This window comes from Rhea pennata, chromosome 3 (assembly GCF_028389875.1).
Source record: "Rhea pennata isolate bPtePen1 chromosome 3, bPtePen1.pri, whole genome shotgun sequence".
In the NCBI taxonomy this organism is placed as follows: Eukaryota; Metazoa; Chordata; class Aves; order Rheiformes; family Rheidae; genus Rhea; species Rhea pennata.
The window spans coordinates 13,508,492-13,530,738 of NC_084665.1; the positions used below are offsets into that span (position 1 = coordinate 13,508,492).

General features: G+C 42.4%; 1 protein-coding gene across 1 annotated transcript; it reads right to left on the reverse strand.

The window, feature by feature from the left end:
• Positions 1-121: 121 nt before the first annotated feature.
• On the reverse strand, positions 122-22,228 carry DHX57 (DExH-box helicase 57). The gene is made up of 24 exons (XM_062571626.1): positions 22,201-22,228; positions 21,106-21,317; positions 20,234-20,386; positions 19,801-19,971; positions 18,288-19,102; positions 16,613-16,809; positions 15,612-15,733; positions 15,165-15,360; positions 14,228-14,352; positions 12,916-13,049; positions 12,098-12,152; positions 10,807-11,009; positions 9,518-9,634; positions 9,037-9,133; positions 8,106-8,279; positions 7,638-7,838; positions 6,635-6,911; positions 5,381-5,476; positions 5,171-5,254; positions 4,900-5,037; positions 4,309-4,383; positions 3,840-3,974; positions 2,560-2,760; positions 122-2,455 (listed from the first exon to the last, which is right to left on the reverse strand). The coding sequence occupies exons 2-24, from the start codon at positions 21,306-21,308 to the stop codon at positions 2,312-2,314; spliced, it is 4,113 nt and encodes a 1,370-aa protein (XP_062427610.1). The 5' UTR covers positions 21,309-21,317; positions 22,201-22,228; the 3' UTR covers positions 122-2,311.
• Positions 22,229-22,247: the final 19 nt, after the last annotated feature.

Sequence of the window (22,247 nt, forward strand, 5' to 3'; positions counted from 1 at the left end):
GACCTGCATCATGAAACCTTTCACAGTTCAGCATAGGTACTTGCCAGTCATTCAGGATTACCTAGCACTCCCCCCCTCTCCCCCCCCGCCTCCCTTTTTTCCCCCAGTTCTAAGCCTTTACTGTAAGGGTAGCAAGAAGTGGCAGGGAAGCTGGATGTTGCTGCCCTACCCATGGACTGGCAGTGATTTAAGGGTTTGCATAGTTACCCGTGTAAAAACATACCTCAGGGATAAACATAACTTACGCGTTTCATCTGTCCATACCTTAGGTCTGTGTGAATCGTAAAAGAGCACAAACTGAGATCGTAACTTAATACAGGAGCAGTAGCAGTCACTACTTCCCTGTAGCACCCAGGATGAAACACACCAAGCCCTGCTGAAGGTTGGTTTGGCAGTAACAAGCAGTCCATGACATGTGGATGGGACAGGGGTGGCCCCCTCTATAGCAGAGGGCCCTGTACGTGGGTCTGTGGCGGTTGTCATCTGCTCAGTCCATGAATGGACTTCATTTCCCTTCTCAAACTTCATATATGCTGCCACCAGAGCAAGGTGCTGGAACAAGTCCTTCCTCCAGCTCCTTAGATGCTTCTAATTATAACCTGTTACATAATCTGCTGTCCTTGCCCTCACCTTCCCTTCTTCAGGGTCGCTCAAACAGAAGAAAAAAAATTACAGCTGAGCATTTAGCACGCGTTGTGCGGGGCCTGCTCGAGCCAAGGCCCAGCGCTCCCCCATGCTGGAGGCCTCTCAGGCGAGAGGCCGGCAGTGTTGAAGGCACATGGAACTTGGCAGCAAACAGTGGAACCTGCTCCTGTTTGTCTGCACAGCCTACCTGAAAGCAAAGCCCGAGCGTTTGCTTATCCCTACTGAAGTGGCTGCTGGTCGCACAGTATTACTAGGCCTCGCAGCTCTTCACTAGCCCCCAGAAAAACAGGAGTCAGCCTCCACTACAAAACATTTACTGCAAATAATATGTAATTCAGGAATACAGGGCTACTGCTAACCTGTTCTTCCTGCAATTTTAAACAGACACCAGGGAAGTTTAACCTTCTGTGGTTCAACATACCTGCAGAGAACGTCCTAGCGTGCCAGCACTTCAGGCTTAGTACTCGTTTTCCTTCCTGTTCCTTATGCGGGGAGTGTCCCCTGTGAAATAGTTTCTATAAACACTTGAGCATGTTCTTCAAAAAGCAAACTAGTCCCAAAGAGATCTGCCTCCCTCTGCGCTTAGGCAGGGTTGTGGTATAGACACTGCTGCTTACCGCAATTTCACTATTTCAGATGACAGTAGTCAAAAGTTATTTCACTTACTTAAGGCACTTACTTACTATTATTTGCAATTGCTGAAGCAATTGCTTTTATTCCAAGCAGATCAGCTATAATTACGCAATGTAGAAGGAAAGAGGTATTAATCTCATCATTACTGCAGCATTTGCCACACGCGTCTCTATCTGTCTGCTCCCCAGAGCAGGAGTTTGGCTTTAAAAAGAACATCTTCAAAAGTTTAAAAACTTTGACTTCCTTTCAGCTGTGTGGGATGGCAGGAAGACTACCTCCCACCAGAAGAGTTTAGCAATAAGCAGTAACTGTCCACCCGAGGAGCCATTTTTACTAGGCTACAGCAGTCCAGCTCAGCTGTTTTGCTCTTTGCACAGTTCGGGAGGCCTGAAAAGCAGATCTTTCAGAGGAAGCAGCCACCCTCTCAGGCAGCAGTCTGCACTGATCCAACAAATTACGCCAGCTAACTGAACCAAACTGTCATAGTCTCTCCCTGTTAGAGGAGGTTCTGTAAATCCAATCCAGAACCCCTTGACATGAACAAAAAGGCTCCCACCTTTTTAAGAGTTTTGGATCCTTAGGCAAGTCAATTCCTGCTCAGCAAACACAAGACCATCTCTGTGAAGGCTGGGCCAAAAAAGCAGGAGCAAGTTTATACCAATCTGGGAACAGCTTACCAATAACATGCTACAGGTATTTTTTTGTAATCAGAAAACATATTGTCAGCATATAACTTCATCAACAAACACTTCATTTTCTTGCTTGGAGGTTTCTATTCCTCCGGTGAGATTTTCCATTTTCCTGTTTCCCAGTTTGTACTGTAAGATACCGTCTTTTCAACCAGTAAGCTCTCTGCAAATAGTCAAAGGTTAAGAAGAAGAAGAAGGAAAAAAAAAAAAAAAAGTGAATAGTACAGTTCCCAACTTGGTCTTCCAGAGATCAGTGCCATGTTTTGACTTTTACAGAGACTGATGTTACTTGGTCTGTTCTTGGGCAGTAGCCAACAGCACCTTCACAGAAAGGTGTTCTCACATTACTGCGTGGTCACAAGCTTTACAATCATGCCAATGATCCGAGATCCACGGGGGCACATGCATAAGTCCATGCTGGGATTCTTGATTTTATCCTGCAGCAGCTGGTCGAGTTCACAGCGTAGCTCCTTCACCAGCTCAGCCACCTAACGCACACAGTAAGACAGAGACCAGAGCGTAAGGCTCATCTCCGGCCCTCCAAACGTACGCTCGGATCTGAACCGCTCCCAGGATTATCACTCTTCATTACCTGATGCGAGGCAGCCACAAACCGTATCCATCCATCGTCAAGGGAAATGACAAATTCCCCCTTCTGCAGCTGCATGTGAACCTGCCCGCCTCCGAGCAGGACCAGCGGGTACACCGACACCATGCTGCAGTCTCGGATGAACACGCGACTGGTCTTGATCTTCTCGTGATACACCAGGTAGGGACTGTCGAAGTGCCTAGTCTGGAACGGCAGCTGCGGTTAGTATGAAGAACACGTGCCCGGCACCCTCGCTGCACGGCCACCGCCATCAAGGAGCAAAGCCAATCTACTTGCTCAGGCACATACGGGCCTGCTTGCCTGCACTTGCCCCCGGCCCCTCCTCTGAGGGAGCATTTCTATTCCTGACACGTGCCTGCCTGACTAACAGGCTCCCTTCACCCTGCAGGAGCCGCCAGCAAAGTCATCTCTGGCAGTTACCCCTTGCTCCTCCCCCTTCACAGTGAACAAGTGAGAAATCAGCTAATTTAACAAAGTTGCCTCCCGGCCCCCAGTTCTCCATTTCATGCTAAAGAAATCTGCCCTGTGCTGGTGGTTTGTTATGCTCTTTTAGAGTAACAGTGATGAACAGATCAAAGCCTTTATAACCCTAGAGTTTTAATGATGTGAGACTGCTTCTTTTTAAGCAAGTAATTGACATCCTGGAAAAGTAAGGCATATGGAGACAGACTTCATTAGGTAAGTGTTACCATGTATCAGGGTAGAAAGAGAAGATCTATCATCTAAAAAATAGCTGTTAGGCTAAAAAGGAAATTAACTACATTGAGGCTACATGAAGAAACAAAGCTATAAATAACCATGAATTATTTACCAGTAAATAATATTTCAGCTGAACAGATCAAAATTTTGAGGGGGTCAAGACATCTGCTACACCTACATGAAGGGGGTACAAAAAGGCTACTTCCATGCATGCAATCTCAGTCAGCGTGAGGGAAAGGTTGGGGAGGATTTTAACTGCAATATTTGTGTGTGTAACATTGTAGATGCAGCTGTAAGAAAACACCAAATGGGAGGCTACTGCCTATACTAATTCTGCTCCATAAGCTGGAGTTGAACTCTGTGTCTGAGAGGACACACTTACCTCTGACACACACAGACCATTATCTACAATCCTGACAGCAGGACTGTTCAATCAAGGGGTTGCTTTATTTACTTACTTATTTTTAACATCAATAGGGATCCTCATTGTAATCTCAACTACTTAGGCAAAGGTGATTCCTGTTATAAAAAACAGTGTGCTTTGCAGAAAAAAAGGATCTGACCTGATAATTCACAGAGGAAGGGTGAATGTGAACATAACCATCATTTTTGGTAACAAACTTCAGCTCTTCTGCTTTTGGTTGCATTTTGACTGCTCCTGTACTAGTCTTCTGGTACTTGCCCTCTGGTGTTTTCACCTATATGATAAGATAAATACAGTTATAAATCCATTACACTACAGAATTGAATTCACCTTTCTTTTTTAGTTAAGTTTTTATTTTATTTACTGCTGGCATCTGTATGGCACAAAAAGCAAATCTGTAGGAACAGCAGCAGTATCAAACAAAGCAAACTGGAGTTCAGCTGCACAGCCCTAGCACTATAAGCACAAAGCTTTGTCAACTCAAAGAAGATCACCTGGCCTCAGGATCATACTGGAAAAAAAAATCTGCCACAATTAGACGAGATGCAAAGCTGGTAGTGTGGACATGCTACGCAAAAGAAGGGAAAAATGAAAAAGCATTCTTTTACCTGGACAACATTGGGATACAGCGCAGCACACAACATAGCTGAAATCAGCTTGATGTTCTCTGCATTTGAATTTGCCTGTGAAATTAATGCATATATTAGGTATTCTACAGGTCAATCAAAAAGCAAAGTCTTGTTTCTGAAATGATTTAACTGCTGAATACAGTTTCCTGTTTTAGCTGCATTGCTGTGTGCCCCCCGCTTTCCGGCTGGCTCAGCAGGTACTGTTTTCTGAGGATCTTCAGCCAATGCTGAAATATTTCATTGCTCTGTAATGCAGCTCTGTTCCCAAAATAAGGTTTGCACTAATGCCAAGATTCAGCACTGGTCATGAGTTCACAGCTACAGTGAATACGTAAAGTAGAAACTGCACATCCTGCTGTGTAGAACCCAGGGCACAAAAGCCCCAGCCTCAAGTCTCTCAACCTGCATTACCATATACAGGGCAGAAGAACAAAACAGGCAGGAGGTGCTAATGTGAGACAACAAGGGCGGGCTGTGGCTGGAAGCCCCCAGGCTAGAGAAAACAGCCAGCACTCGGGCCAAGTTAAAAACTGCAGCATCTGTTCAGAGCACCAAAATGTAGCAAATTACCTCTTCTCCTGTGGATTCCAACACACCATCTCCTCCTTGGCAACACTTCTTCTCAATGTCCCGTGCTCTTAATCCTTCCTTCACAAACCCAATATCAGAAAGCAGTTCTGTGAATTGCCTTTTCAGACTGGCAATTTCCTACAAACAGACAAAGAGCTGCCAAAGGTGCCACACCGAAGGAAAAGAGTCTTACTGGGTTGCTCATTTTAGGTACAAGGACTCTGCCTTGGTATTTCAACCTGTCTCTGTGCAAGGCCACAAACAGACTTACTTGAAGAACTCTTCCTGATAAAAAGTTCTCCCTGCAATAGTGGTAGCTTGCCTGGGAGCCCTCTTTGGTACTTAAACGCCATCCCTAATTAAAGAGGAGGAAAGAAAACAAGCAAACAAACAATCAAACAAAAAAACTTTCATAAAGTATAACAGCTTGGATTTCAGCACATCATAAACCTCTGACAGAGGCTCCTGATTTTTAGCTCACCTTATAGGCCTGAAGAAGAGCCAGATAGTCACTGTTTCCTACTGCAAACTCCAACTTCTTTTTGTTTGCTTCTTCTCTTTTATCCCACGGTGACACCTAGACAGGCAGCAAGAGATTAAGGTTCTTTTTCCTCCCATCTCAGGCAACACATCCCGAGATCTGCACACAACCTCTGGTATATAGTCAGCAGCTCACAGGTTAGTCTGCAAACTCTCGCCATGGGTAACGAGTAGGAAGGCATTCAGAAATACCCAGTCAACAGCAGAGCACCTAAGCCCATTGCCCTATCTCCTAACAGCAAGAGATCCAAAAGTAAATCTGTGAGTGACCAGCTCACAGAAAATATCTCCTTTATGGCACACCTCTCTACAGCTGCCAAAGTCCAAGATCTGTGAAAAATACCAGTAAGAAGACTTAACAAGCTAATGGAGCTCAAATGAAAAGGCACCTAATATGGAAGAGCAGGGTAAGTCTAAAATCCACTTGGGCCTGAGAGAGAAGATGACAGCAACTCAGGATGTTCAAGAAGCTGGACATAAATCAAGATATTGTGTATCATCACACAGAGTTGGCTGAAGACAACACCCAACAAGTATATGGGGGAAAAATGCAATTTAATAACCAGAACAATTTACTTTCATCTCTTTCACAACCATCCCCAATATAAACAAACTATAGCAATCAAAACTTCACTGGCAAGAAAGTCTAATTTTTCATACAAATCTGCACATTGTCATAGAAGTTGCACAAAAGTAGGAGCATCAGTAAGCACTGCAGCTGATTCAAAAAGCCAAGGTGAAAGTGAACACACAAACTGAGATCAAAACTGAACTGTGCATTCACAGCTCAGACATGTCATCTTCATAATTATGACAGTCTATTCCTAACTGCGTGTGGAACAGCATCAAATAATGGATAAAAGAACAAAAGACATTGATTTGCAATTTTTACACCAAACTTGGACAAAATGTACTGGCTGTGCTTCTTAACTAAGTCAGACCTAAAAATATGCCCATTATCTCTACTTTTTACTCATAATATAACTAACACTGTTGTCAGTGTTGATACGTTTTTGGGCACCTGCTTATAACTGGACTTTCTTCCCCAAGGGCTGCATTAACACATAAACAATCTAGGCTAAAAAGGAGAATCAAAATACTCAAGTGTAGTACGCTGCAAACTACAACAGCTACAACTGAATGGAAACACCCCACTTTCAAAGTGCAATACTGAGCTACAGTTCAGAATACTTACAAAAGGTGACTTAAAGGCCAGACTGGCTGCTATAGTTAGTGCAGGATCCAGGCAGCGGAATATGGTGCCAAACAACATTAGCTTGCCAATCCTGACATCAACAGGCAGAGAAGCCAAGTGGTATCCCAAGGGGGTGAGCTTTTCATCTGAAGTTAACGCTCCCAAGTCTTGTAGTCGCAGCTTTGATGCCCGCAAAGACTCAGTTCTCGGGGGCTCAATTAATCGTGATAAGACAGAGTGAAGACTCTGTGTGGAAAACATCTCTAGAATCTTAATTCTTAAGGGGAGGAAAAAAAAAAAAAAGAGTTCAATACATTGGTCAAAAAAGTAAGCTTTTTTTTTTTTTTTTTTAAAAAAAGCCAGGAAATAGGTTCCTAAAAACATGCTCTCTAGAAGAGGGCCTATAAGGCATAATTTGAATTGGAAGGAGTTTTCACCCCATCCAACTTCACAAAGTCAGTAAAAACAGATTTCCATTCAACACACTGTGTTTTTACCGTTGTCTTTACCATAATAAATTGTGTTGATCTTTCTCCCTCCTTTTTGTATGAAGGGGTGCACAGAGTGAGACAGAAATAGAAGGGTTTTTTTATTTAGTATTGACATGATAGATGGTGCTTGATCCAGTTTGTGGCTTTACTGCACTACACTGCACACAAATACCAAGGGAGAGTTTACAGTGTAAAACACACAAACAATCTAGGCTAAAAAGCAGAATCAAAATACTCAAGTGTATTTCGTAGTGCCTGAGAACTAAGTAACAGGAAGGAGGCCAGAGGGAACTGGAGACCTGTGCCTTTAGAAGGGGCTCTGGACACAGTGTCAAGTTAATAGCAAGATCAAAGCAATCAGTCAACAGAACCTTAAAACTCCAGAGGGAGTTTGTTGGTTTCATGAGGTCAGAAAACTCCTGAGGAAAGCCAGAGCCTTGGTAACAGCAGAGCAGATTACACCCCGCAGTGGAGAAAGGACTCTTTAAGGCAACACAGGAACAACAGCTCACCTCAGACAAAGCTGCTCCAGGGGCACTCTTTGTATTTCTGGTAACTGCTGATTTATAAGCTGATGGTTATAGTGATGGCTACTGAAAAGATGAAAGCAGACTCCTGAGGCTACACGGCCTGCTCGCCCTTTCCTTTGTAAAGCATTGGCCCTGGATACAAATGTGTCTTCCAGACTTTCCATTCCTTTGCTTGGGTCGTATCTACAGGAGAGCAACAAAAAGCTTATGTTCACAAGTGCAAATGAACACACTGCAGCTCAAGTAGACAGATGCTGCCACCTTCCGTATGGACACAACTCCCACCCTGCCACGAGATTTGGGAACTGGTCCGGATCAGCTTCCCTCTCGTCACAGTAGCTTTCGCCTGTCAAGCTCCTCCACCTTTTTCCCAGCTCTTTGGAAAACAGAAGTTTGCAGCTCAAGACAGAGTGGCTTCCAAGATTAAAAAGCCCCAAATAGTACCAGTACCTTTTCTCTTTCATTTTCCCAGAATCAATCACATAGACCACATCATCAATGGTGACAGATGTTTCTGCAATGTTTGTAGAGATGATGATTTTGATGACTCCTACAGGAGGCTTGAGGAACACAGACTGCTGTTCTTCACTGGACAGTGAAGAATGAAGTGGATAAACAACACACCTGGAGGGAAAAACAAGACAGTGTGCTGAGCATCGTGAGCCTTTTTCCTCCTGGTAACAGTCTGTCTGCATGCATGTTTCCCTAAGAAGTACTAGACACTGCATACAGACATTCAAAGGAACGTAAAATTAACCAACCTCTGCCCTGTTAGGTGCAAGGCATGTTCTAGGGGAAGGTGGAGAAGTCTACAGAAGGGAAATGTCTCAGAATCAAAATGAGCATAGAATCCTGTCTCTGTTGAAGAGTCTGGAGAATCGCACTTTTAATGCCAAACTAGAAAGAATCACCCCAGGCAACCTTGCCAAGGGCATCTGTGTAAGCAGTGTTTAGGCAAGGAGATCCATTTACATCTCCATGTAACAATCTTGGGGCAGAATGCAAAAGCTACAACAACAACCGCCACACGTCTCTGCAGAGCTTCTGAAACAGAACAAGGGCTGAGTTCAAGTTTTCTACAATCCACTGAATTATGCAGGGCACTGAGTGGAGAACATTAGCGTTTGTGAGAACGACAACTAAATTGGTCACAAAATTTGACACTTTTCACCTTCCTGGGCTGAGAAAAAAAATACAGAGCAATCCGATAAGGTAGCAAGAGAACAAGAATTACCCTGAATGGAGTCAGGATCTTTCTATCACATACTGTCTCACACATTCAATAACCTTAATTTATCCATAAATAAAAGTAGGTAATGTGCAGAAAGCAACTTTTAATTTATGGGTAAAGACTGACAGTTTTGGAGCTTTTCTGCCTTACCTCTTGCTATGCCTATTATTGAAAAGAGCGTTAGACTGGAGCTGCTCATAAAGCATCTTGATTTCTGCTAGACCAGGCAAAAATATCAACACAGCACCTAGATCAACAGATAAAAAAAAATTCACTGAGTTGAAAAGACAGAAAATATTTTATTAATATGCAGAAGGCCCTTGTCAAAACTGCAGTTCTATTTTGCAATTTTTTAACGAAAAGCACTCAGGCTGTAACAGTCCCTCATCAAAGACTTTCCAGAGAAGTGGACAATTCTCTCATCTTCCCCATCCCATGCAAACCAGAGGCTTTGTCACTCAGATAGAACCCCTTTCTTTTCTTTTTCTTTCTTTTTTTTTTTTTTTTTTTTTTTTTAGTAGTAGTCAGTAACTATGGACACAGCATTCAAAACTTTAGCTTGGTGCTGTCTGCTCAAGCCACAGCCTTCATGAATCTACTTTTGTTTATCTTTCAAAGATAGTGAAGTTACCTGGGGGGTATGAATGTCTGCCGGTAACTATCCACTCCAGCAAGGCTTCAATTAATTCCAGATTAACTTTGTCCAAGTCCATGACAGACATTGTTTTCAACACTGTCTTGTTAACTCCTGAGGACAAAATAAATCAAACACACACACAGTAAGTCCATCTCCTGTAAAAAAAAGCATGTTCTGGGTATACTGAGCCACAGTTTGGCTGCTCAGCCACACCTTGATCCAAACAGTCCCATAAGTAACCCAGTGCGCCTTTTTCCCTATTCCATTCTTTCTCCCACTCCAGCTCTTCCCTTCCTTTGTCGTGCCTCACGACGACTCACACCTAGCCAGTACAGAACCTACACCAGGGTTTGTCTCCCAGCAGAATGGCATACACACACACTAGCAGTAGGAGGAGCTGAAAGCCTTCACGTGGCCGTTGACAGATACCTCCAGGACTCCCTTCTCAAGCTTTTTTCTCCCTTCCAATGTTTCTTACACCGTATCAAGAACAGACACAGATCTCCTCACCCTTCTAGGAAATACATTTTCCTTTGGCTACTTCAGCACTACTATGAAAGAATCACAATGAAAAGACAGGGCTGATCTTGCAGTGGTGTTACCACTCTCAAAAGTCACCTTCAGAACCTGAGATGTTCACCTTCTAGCCTACATCTGAGGCTTTTAAGCGAAGTCTCTTGCTCATTGTCACTGGCGAGTTTACCATGAGGGGGTGCAGGAAGGAACTCATCCAGGCTAAGCACAGGGAGGGCTTCAATGTTGACAGAGTCGGTAGTTAACAGAAAGCTCTGCCTGCCTTACTAAGCTTTTCACAGAATGACTAAATTTCTTATGAAAGCCTTCTGATGCTGAAGTAACCTCCCTGATGTGGGCAGATGGACACTGTGCTTTATGTAAAGCTGCCCCCAGCAAGAACAAGTACAGAGAAGAATGTAGAAGTCAACAAGGCATCTGAAACAGGATGGAAATAGATAAAAGCTGGGAATTGTCCCTCTTCAGATGCTAAAAACTGTCCGCATACAAGATGTTTGTTCCAATTTAAGAGAATGATGAGTTTCTTCTCTTTCTTTTCCGCCCCCCCACCCCCTTTTTTTTTTTTTTTTTTTTTTTTAAGTTGGCAGGAGGTTTCTGATCTCATCTAGAAAGTACTGACCTGCTTAGCTTCACAACCACAAAACTCTGAATGACGTACATGCATTAAATGCATGCTATTATATGCTAGCGCATCATGCTGGCTGGCTGATAATAATATGCCAGTTTACTACATTTAAGAGAGTGCTCACCTTTATATCGTGCCAAGAGCTGTTTTAGAGTTAATTTTTGGTCTGGGTCTGAATCCCTGATAGCTGTGTCAGTCTCTCCCAGGATGCCAGCACGTCTCAAGTCCTCCTCTACTTCTTCAAATGCAGTTCTTTTGTGTCTTCCATTCAGTTTGTTCTCTTGCTTTGTCTTGCGCCTGTAGGGACTGCTATCCTCTAGAACGTATCTGAAGGGCAGGAGAGCATTCAGTGGTGTGGAAAGAAGCCTAATGGTCTCCTCCTAAAAATGAGCTATGAAGATAGCATATCAAAAGTATTTATACTAAGTTCTTCTCAGACTTATATCAAGGGGTTTGCAAAATCACAGACAGTAAAGAGACTGGGAATTTTACGTTAGTCTTATTTCACTTCATGTTGCTGCTCTACCCTCCACCCCAAGGACAGCCAAAGCAGTACTTCTGAAATTAATTCAGTTTTACTGGGGGAAAGCCATGACAAAGCAGGTTCTTCACCCCAGGGGCAGCTCTAACTTTGGGGTAAGGTACTTCTGGAATAGACTGATGCTCAAGGAAGTCTCATCACCCACAGTCAAAGTCTCTCTCTCTTTCACTAAAAAAAGGTCACTAGTGCTGAAATTCACAGCCAGATCTGCTGGTTGGCTGGTGGAGGGAGAGACGTCCTGCCTTTCTGGGATGCTAGTCTTTTAAAAGCCGTAGTGAGAAAGACTAAGACTACCAACTTGATCCTAGCTGTTCAATGGACAACTGAGAACAACTGTCTACAAGTAATTTATAGCGGCTGACCAGATCACTATCTGAAATACCTGAGCTGCTCTGACTCTCCAGTAACTTAACTGACAACAGGGATCTTTGTCCCACTTTCTGCTGGGAGGTAGGGCTTATGTAAAAGCATTTGTTTGGTATCCTGCATTTTTCACCTTCTGCGCTGAAATCTATCTTCACATTTCTTTTGCTTCCCAATACCTAAGCATCACCGAAACAAGTGTTGGGGAGAAAAGTTTGTCAAAGCACAAACACCAAACTCTTCAAGGCAAAGGTCACCTCTTCTTGAGTAATTATGCAGGATCTAACGCAGAAAGGCTTGTTTGGGACTGAGGCCCTAGACTCCACTGCAGTATGAGAAGTATGCTTTAGATTCAGCGTTTTAACAGACCCCCAAGACTGCAGGTGGTGGAGGGAAACGGGATTTGAGAGGATTTCACTTTTAAATTCACACACAGAACTAGCACATTCTCAAAGTCAGCTGTGCAATTTCAAACACCAAATACATCTGAGCATGCTTGGCACTTTCATACCTTGTCATTGCAATCACATCTTCCAGAAAAAACTGATCCACAGGAAACGTTCGGCCTAAAGAGGAACATGGGAATAATAAATTGACATGCCCACAACATGCAGGAAGAGGTATAAAACAAGAGGCGTTATTATTTCATTCCCTGGTTTCACAACCTTAATCCTAACCCACCTCTGCAACCTGAAAGGGAACTGGAACTCTGAGATGGATATATACTGCAGTCTTCCACACAACTTCTGTCTAGAAAAGCACTGGATGTTTTCCTAGCATGGTTTGGCAATGTGCACTTGCCCTGTAAGAGAAGGGCTGATACGCTTTTGCGAACACATCCATCAGACTAAGTGCTTCTGTGATGCTCCATGCAATGATGGAGCAATTTAAAAGGTACATTTGGCTAAATATGTACACATTCAACTAGATCCTCTCACTGCTCCTTGTTCACTAGGATAGAGGAGAGTTTTCAGTTGTGGCGAAACTAGCTCAGAGAATTATGTCATATGTTTCTTGCCATTTCAGCTTTTGGGGAAGAAAATTCTGCTGGTAAAGGGAGATACCAAAAAGGCTCCATTCCCACATCTCCTTTCCAATGAAGCTCATTAGTCTTTCTTTCTAAGTCCTTGGAATCAGAGCTCTTGTGTAAATCCTCCTCTTGCCCCTTTGCAAATTAGCTCTTATTTGTAGCTTGTGTTAGAGATCTCTTCCTCTTTCACCACTGTAACTTACACAGGAATAGAGAAAAACGTCACAAGCAGTAAAACTGAAACCAAATCTCTAAAACAATGAATGCGACAGATAATGAAAATGACTTTTTTTTTTCACCTGGTATGTTAATAATTGGACAGGAGTGAAAGTACTGAGAAAAAAGCTCTGCATTCAAGGTGGCACTCATTAGTATAATGCGCAGGTCTGGTCTCTGAAACATTATATCCTTCAAAACCAGCAGCAAGAAGTCACTGAAGAAAACAAGCAAAAGACATTTGAATTTCTTCAATGTTAACTTTCAGAGCCTCTTCTTTCTCCCCATCCTGTCCACTTTTGTGCTTTTCCCGATAGCACTGGTATACCACAATAGCATTCTTACATCAATAGCATTAGCTTTGGAGAATGGTTGGCGGCTAATAATGCAGTAAACTAATGGACAGCAATCCACTTACTTTGGCTGTCCCCTCCTAGGGTGTCAGGATTACTTGGCAACTTTATTCAAACAACAAAAAGCACCAGCTACCTAACTAATACTAATGACAACACAATAGCAGTAGATAACAAATCAACTCAAAGCAGCAAATGAATTCTTTTTGCTACTTCCCCTCTGGAAGGAGTTATTCAAACTTACCCACTCTTCCTAATTCACTGTATCTTCCCCACATATTAATAGTTTTTGTGTCATGCCTAGAAGATTGGCTAGAAAATTTTAGACCAGGAGGAAGAAGAATCCTCAAGAGATACAAGTCCTTTTATAAGGCCAAAATATTATCTGAGCTGTAGAATAACAGGTCACAGATAAAGCCTCCTCAAAATCCACTGCATTTCAGTGCTCCACAAGCAAAACATCCAAGAAAAAGGCTTCTTGTATTACTCATTTTACAGAGATAGCAGCAGACATTGTTGTTTGCCTGGCATCAGCAGGTAAGTGGAGTATAACTGCAGGAGGCTGGAGCAGGACAGGGTGAGGAATATGTAGAACTGGTAAAATCTAGACTGGAAAATAAAGTGAGCACTTGTCCTTTATAGGTGCTCTACTGAAATCTGTGTCAGGATAAACAGTTCCCCAAAGGATATGTGAAGAAATAGGGTATTTGGTGAGAGCTGAAATAGGAGAGGAATAAGGACGAATAATAATTGTGGTTAAAAAGTTACTTCTTAACCCATACAGCCCACCTTAAATCTCTTTTCAATGCAACTGCAATGAGATGAGCACAGAATATTTGAAGGAAATGCTTTCTTTGCAAACTGCTGCAACACAACTCCCTACTGTCCAAAGACACGAACCTAAAACCTGACTCCTTCCATCTTCTCACATACAGATTACTGCCATAGGATCACCAAGTCTGACTTCAGTTATCTGAATCTGAATCTGCAGTGCTGCTGACTGCGTCTCTTCATTTTGCTTATGAGATAACGGATTATTTACCTTTCTTCTGTTCTTTCATGAACTTCATCCACAATAACGTGTGTGACTCCCTGCAAAGTCAGATCTCCTTCCAGCCTTCTCAGCAGCACACCAGTAGTGCAGTACAACAGTCTGGTAGCTGAGGACTTGAATGTTTCAAGTATTAATAATAGTTATTAATACAATCATATCACCATATGATATGTTTTGATACATAAAATTAACAAGACAAAAGCACAAAGTATTCAGTTGGACTTTGCGCAATATAACATAGTACAAAGAGAGTATGTGTTGCTATAAAACATTCAGTTCCAGCTGAGTATCTGAGTGCTATGTTTGACAGAAAGGGAACAAACAATTCTTGCTGGAGACAATGCTGAAGATTTTTTTTTTCTTCATACTAGTCTTGATTAAAACTCAGAGCATCTGTTCCTTACCAAGGGGCATCATTGTAAGGGGTAAACAAAAAAATCTGACCTAAGTTTTTTTTGCTATGGAAATGGCTGTGTGTTAACTCAATTCTCTGCCTCTGGAATGATTCAGTGAATCTCTTTTTTAAACACATTCCTTGGAAAAAGCAATTAGCTGGAATGCAGACAAAACTTCCAGGACAGCAGTTTAAATTCAACTTCTGCTTCCGGCTGACTGAAGCTGTCTCTCTCTGGAGATGTATGGAAACGACTTGCGCAACCTTCCAGAAGACAGAAGTTGTTACAAATACTCTCAGACCCTTAACCACTGTCTCAGCAGAGTGAAATAGCAGCACAGCACAGTACAGTATTGTGCTCTCATGCTGTAAAGTGGACTGTGCAAGTTGGGAGGAGATAAAATAGAGGGAGAATATGGACTTGCTGATCTCATTATATGATTGATACAAGACAGAGATTGCGTGTGCTGGACAAGCACTAAACACATTTTAATAGAACTAAATGAAACCCAACAAGGAAACCACACACACCTTTACACTTTCTAGTCGAATCTGATATCCAACAGTGACCCCGATCCTTTCTGTTCTTTCTTTGGCTACACGTTCAGCCACAGAAATGGCAGAGATCCTGCGAGGCTGAGTACAAATGATGTTTGCAACTTTGTTTGGAGAACCTTGCAACGAAGCATCCAAAATAAACTGAGGAATTTGAGTGGTTTTCCCACATCTGCATGACAAAAACAGGGATCAATAAAAACAAAAAAAACCCCAAACTTCTATCCATGTAAATTAAGATGACCTGATCCCACTTGAAATTTCCTTGTTTCATTATTGCCACACTGCACACAAACTTTATCCAGGATTGTTGCCACTGGTCATAAACAGACCATAATTCTAATCTTTTCAAGACACTGTTATGTTGCACATTCTTTTGTGTATATCTTGATACATAAATTCTACATGGCAAATTACTCTTACCCTGTCATGCCGCTCACAACAAGAACTTGGTGGCTATTCAGCATATCAAGAATGGTTTCTCTTTCCTGCCATGCAGGGAGCTTCTGTCTTTCTTGCAACATGGACTGGAAGTGCCTAGAAGACTGATAAACAAAAATAATTAAGAAAAATTGGTATCTGTGGTTAGTCCTGCCTTAAGTTCATCAATTTTAGATGTTGCAAATGGTCCTTTTGGCCTCAGGCCTGACTTCCTGCATAAAATAAGCTATAGAACGGTTTTCTTGCATCAAACTTATCTAAAGTACAGCAAAAAGGGTATTTTCTAGAAAGCCAACTGAACTTCAAGTGAATTTCAATGACTTGTCACATTCCCCTAGCAAGTTGTTCCTGTATTCAATTATTCTGGTAAAACCTGGCATTTATTTTTAGTCTGAACTCATCCAAGAGTTGCAAGATCTCTTTAAGATGCCTAATACATCCCTGATTCATCTTGCTGCAGAACTACAGCTGTTATTCTGATATATCTTAGCAAAAAGTAGTCTGAGCAATCTCCTGCTAAAATATCTAATGTGACACTCAGATGAAAGCTCTCAGATAAAAATTGCAGTTAATTTTGCTCTTCTAACTCTCCAACAGCAACAAAACTCAGCTTTGCAAGACCAATGTTCTCTGCAGGTTGCTCAAAAACAGTGGAGTCACCTGTCCCATGAGCTAGGGGCTTCTGCATCTAGAACAAGATGCATTTTGCTTGCAACAAACTAATTTAAAAAAATTTGAATTAGCCTATAATCTTCCAAAACAGCATCTTGCGCTGCCTATTTCATTCTTCACCAAGAGGAAATGTGTAACAGTTGGCAGATGTTAGAAGCATTGTTTGCTGAACTACTGGAAGACAAGCAGCTTGGTAGTAAGAACATCACTGGAGTGGAACAGAGCTGTTTTGACAGCCAGTCTGTTGTTTAAATATATTTTTTTTTTCTAAAGCAAACATGAAAACAGATACTCTTTTCTGTATATCATACCTTTTTCAGCCGAAATTGCTTGCAGATTTTAACATTTTCATTATACAGTGACTTTGCCTGCGTATCATACTTTTTGGAAAGCTTTTTTTTGAGGTTTACATAACTCTCTTTCTCCACAACAACTTGTTCAGGCTCATCCTCCTCCTCCTCCTCTGCTACCTCCTCCTCTTCCTCCTGAGCCTCTGACACTATAGAGACTTAAGACAGAGAATGCAGTTAGTTATTTGTATCACGAAAGAGGAGGACTGATTTCAGCACTGTAGAAAAATTGAAGAGGCACATGGTCCAGCAGCATTCTCAATAGAGATTCTTGTTCGATTAGAGCCGGGGATGTGCAGGACTGTTTTTGAATTGTGTTTTGCTCAGTACTACCAGGAGACCTCTCCTGACCATGTCAATCAAGCCACCACTTCTCCAACTCCAACCCACTCGTTCCTACCCCTGCACCTGCTCTATGCTCTGCAGTACCATGGTTTGGGTGGCCATTTGGTGAACCAGACTAAGTAACTGGTTTGGCCAGAAGACAGAAACAGAGACAAAACAAAACATTAAACAGGAAAACCCTTCCCCTTTCTGAAGACTTTTTATCTGCCTTAACTTCCCTGACCAAACTACCACATTACTACTTGAATGCAGCGCAAGACTGATGGCTGTGCCAGCTTAAATGAAGTAAAACTACATCATAACGTTTTTAGGCCACTGTGAAATACTTTTAAACCAAGGCTGAAAGTGGACCAGGTACTTCAGTGCCTATTTCCTATCAGTTTAAGTGGGATTTGCTCACACAAGTCAGCCCTCAAAAGTTTTGAGACTGTATTTATCAAAACAAGAAGATATTTTATAACAAAAGATTATTTAAACCTCTACTCAATTTCAACTTCTGGAACAAAGCTATCTTTCTGTGGAATGTTTAAAAAGATATCCATTGTTTTACTATAATGAACTATAAAGAAAATAATTAGATTGTCACCCTTTAGGTGCTCCAAAACGTGATGCAGTTATTCTTGCAAACTCTCTTCAATATAGCTGGCCTTCAATAAGACAGCTTTGGAATTGAGAGCTAGGAGGTCATCTATGCCATGCAGTTGCTGACACTTTGCCATAAATGACAAGGGGTCCAAACTCTCCCCTTGTGAAATCAACCTAGTTGCAGCACATGTGAAAAAGAGATGACGACGCCATGGCAGACAGGGAAACATTCTAGGCCTCCTTGAAACATTTACTCCACGTTTACAAAACTAATTTAGGGTAGAGGCTAGTAATTTTTTTTAAGTTTCTAGATGTTTCAGATTGGCAAATAGTAGAAGTACCAAAGCTTGCAGAGAATCTTCCCCAATCCCTTCCAAAAGCAGGTCTGTAGTATTTTGGCGAACTTGCATCCACTCTCTCAATTTCTAGCAATTGTGTGGAAACAGGCCTCGTTCACTCCATAAACCAAAACTCATTAACACTGCACTCCTTTAACTCAGTTCTTGCAAACGGAAAACCTCTCTGCTGTACCTCTATTAAGGAAGGGACTTCCTGAGGCACAGATTAATGATCTGGCTCGCTGCATGACCATAATTGACGGAATCAGATTTGGAACAGATGCCTGAACTGTGCTCTCTGCCTTCTCTGTTTTTTTAATGTCTTGACTGCTCTCTGCCCAGAAGTGCTAGAGGGAAATTTGGTGTACCTTCCGACATCTGATTTGAACCAGATGAACTGTCTGTGTGCAGTCTTACTGAAGGCCTTGCCAGCAGGGACACAGGAGGAACACTATACTTGTGGTGAGTATTTTTAAGCAACTCGCTTATTTCAGATTCATCTTCTAAGCAAGTCACTAATGCATACACCACTGGTTCGCTAGACTCGGCAGCTATCAAGGCTTTTCCAAAGAGGAATTCAGCAATGTGTAAACGACAAGCAAGAGGCAGATTCTCATTAGTGGAATAAAATGCCACAAGAGGTGCCTGGAGTGGATATTTGTTTTCTTCGGGAAATCTTATTTCAAGTTCATACATGGGAGAGTCATCACTGTTAGGTCTGAGATGTGCATCATCTACACAGCTCTTGGCTAGTCTTAGGGGGTGATCTGGAGGAATTTCATGTCTGAATTTGCATTTTGAACCAAACCTGCAGCCTCCTTGGAGATAGAATTTACATATTTCTTGTGTAGTATGCTTTGTTGCGTCTCTAGTAGAGCTACCCTTTCGTTTAGATTTGCTGAGTCTGTCTGTCAGGTATTCCAGTTCCAAACCAAAAGTCCAAACTCGGTTTTGAATTCTTTCTACAAATTTTTCTCCGTAGATTGACCGGAGGACAAAAGCCTCTTCTTGTCTCTGTTCTAAACATTCTTCTCGACTGGCCTGAGCAGCTGCTGCAGGAACCTGCATCTTCTCTCCGTATCTTTCTGCAAAGCACTGCAACAGCAAATACTCCAGTGATGCCCCAATATTACCGTTGCAGGATCTCAGCACTGTCCTACAGTGCTCCTTGTCGAAACCATACCTGCAACAAAACAGAGCAAACATGACAACACGTGAGAGACACAGACTTGTAGGAAGCAAAATAATCATATATATCATGAGATTCTGTCTATCACAAGAACCCCAATGTTTATGCTATTTTAAATGAGTATGGCAGCAGCAAATTTTGCTTTCTAAAGCGCCAGTCTGTTGTTTAGAAGACGACAAATGAGGTTACATGGCATCTGTTTCACACCACCGAATGTAACGCCTAAGAGCTACAGAATTAGATTTTCCAGTTGCACCCATAAACTCAACTCTTCAAAAAAAGCTGAGTCCTCTCACAAAGAAAGTGCCCTCTAACAAAAAAAAAAAGTTAATCAATACTCGTATTTGAGAAAATAAGATGAAGAAAGCTTTCACATTTTCGAAATTGTATCTACCTGCAAGAAACATAAATCACCGAGCAATGCTGCCTGAGCTTTCATAATATCTGTTTCATTTTCTTGGAGAAAGAATTGAAATCTTCACTGAAAACAGCTAGAACGACTTTTTTTCATAAAACCATTATTTTAAATTCATCTAGTTGAGATTAAACTCATAGGAGATACAATCCCAGTAGTTCTACATACACAACTTCCCTGGAGTCAGGAGGAATTCCAGGCACCAAGGGCTCACAGCATCGAACCTAAAGCGATTTACCTCTTCTGTATACAAACAATGCACTGTGAAAAGTATCACCTGGACAGTTTATGCACAGCAAACGGAGACACCTCACTTTCCACAATGTTGCGTTCAGCTGGTTCAGCAGAAGACCTTGGCGTTAAGTCAGAAACTTCTTGATCTGTCGACCAGCATGGCTCATCATCAAGGTAATCAGGTTCATCATCATCTTCACCAGAACCAGCTACTCTGATTAAAAAAAAAGTTATTAAATTTTAAAATAAAACAGAAATATATTGGTGATTAGACCCAACAAAAAGTGCTATTCATGTAAACAGAGAATTCTACTGTCTCTTTCCCTGAGTTAATTCTGTACAGGAAACAAAAGCAGACTCAAAAAACAGAGGATTTGAGATCAAATTAAAAGCTAAGGGTAAAAAGAATACTAGTTTTATTTCTAACAGTATGCTCATCTAAAAGAGCTGGAAGTAGTGCCTCTATTTAAACTAACTCCGACTCAGGTGCCAGCTCCTGCCCTTGAAGCTCTCGAAGAAGTTCTTTCACTCTTCTCTGGTTCTCTGATGTCATGTGAATGGTCTGCAGAGGCATTCTGGCTTCAGTTCTCTGTCTTGTTTGCCCTCCTCTTCTGGTAGGGGCAGTCGATCTACAAATTAAAATAAAAATAAAACAAAACCATGACTTTCATTTGCCTGGCTGACATAATGTTGACTGGATATGCAAAGCTGAGCTTTAGAAACCAGTTCTGTATTTCAAAAAAAGAAAACCAAAGTAAGACTCTTCTTTCATCTAAAGAACATTTAGTTTGGTTCATATTTACATGATCAGGATGCTTGCATGTCTGTGCACAGGCACATATGCTTTTTTTCCCAAGTCAAGCTCAAATTCAGTTACAAAATACTTTACTTGGTAAAAGTATGGTCAGACTACAGTACAACCAAGTATTTCTGGGCCTGACTGGCTACAGGACATTCAAATTAACAAATCTATTCAAAACTGCTTATTTTCTGTGGTCCAACTTCTGCTTTGTAAGACACAAAAATTATTATCCTGTGTTTATTAGTGTCTTCTGATCAAATATGTTCTGAAGCTACTTTTTAGTAGCTTTCAGGAAGAAAATTAACAGAGAGGTCTAAATCTTAAAAAAAAAAAAAAAAAAAAATCAAAATCCTTTCATAGCTAAAAAAAAAGAAGTTAACAACACTAATTAGAACAGACATGTAAAAGTAGCATTATACTGCAACAGCTTTAGCTTGAAAATTTAAGCATCCCTTTGCACTTCTGCACTTTTGAAGATGCCCCCAAAGCAGCTCTAAAATATCCCAAACACCTTTGCAGCAAATATCCCCAAATTAACAGAAGGACCTGGATTCCAGCCTTGGTTCCTCGAAGAGACAAAAATCATCCCCGTCATCCCAAATTTTTGTTGAACATTTCCTATTTCCACCAAGTTGAGACTTGTTTGAACGGCTGCTGCTTCTTCCTCTCCCTCCTCCTCTCCCTCCTCCTCCTCTTCCTCTTCCTCCTCCTCTGTTGGGCTTTCCTCTTTTCTTCCCTGCTGAACTCATGTTCTCTTGCTGAGGAAGAAAAAAACACCCCCCAGTCAGGAGGATGATTTAGCATGCCACAATGGTGTTGGTACACACTACTATACTTGTTTTTCCATATGTAAGAAGGCATCCCCTCTCAAACTGCAGTTAACTACCTATATGCTCTCATATTTGTACACACCTGAAGTAAAGTATATTCTTCCAGAACACCGTTAAACAAGTTTAGTAGCTTTAAAAAACAAAAGGGATCCTATTTTTTCCTCACAGCTTTCCTAAGCAAGAAGTGCAGGGCCTCCGAAAAAAGACGGAGCCTAGCAGCAATGCTGTTCAGCCCTGGGACTCCAGTTCTGTCTCACTGAAGGGATTTCCTTGGACACAGGTGAGCAAAGGACAAAACTCTGGGGGAACCTTCACAGGGGAAGAGCAGTCTGTGTCCTGAGAGTTTTCCACTCTGGAATTTGCAGGGCTGAGAGTGAAACATCAAAGGGAAGTTGAAGCCCAAAATCCGATCTGTTTCCACATCAGCCTGCTCCTGGCTCATTCCCCTTCTGCAGGAGGCTGCCCAGAGGGCCGAGCACTCTGTGCAGCCTGGGGCAGAGGCGGCAATTAGGGACCTCATGCGGGACACTGGACACCTCCCCTCCTTCCCGCAGCGGGACCTTCCCCTGCGCTGACACAACGAGCCCCTTCGTGTGCGGCCGTCAGTGCCGGGCCACAGCAGGACGCCTCAGCACCCGCACCTCCCCCGGCACCTCCCGAGCCAGCACGAACAGCAGCTCCGACAGGGCCTCCGGCCTTGGAAAGAAGCCGCCCCTCTTCCCGCAGCAGCCTGCGCTCACCGCCGGGGGTCAGCGCCTGCCCCGGCCCGGCCCGGCCCGGCCCGGCCGACACCCCGCTCTCCCTCCCCTACCTCTCAGGCCGGCTCGCACCGGCCCGGCTGACCCGGAAGTGCCCGCG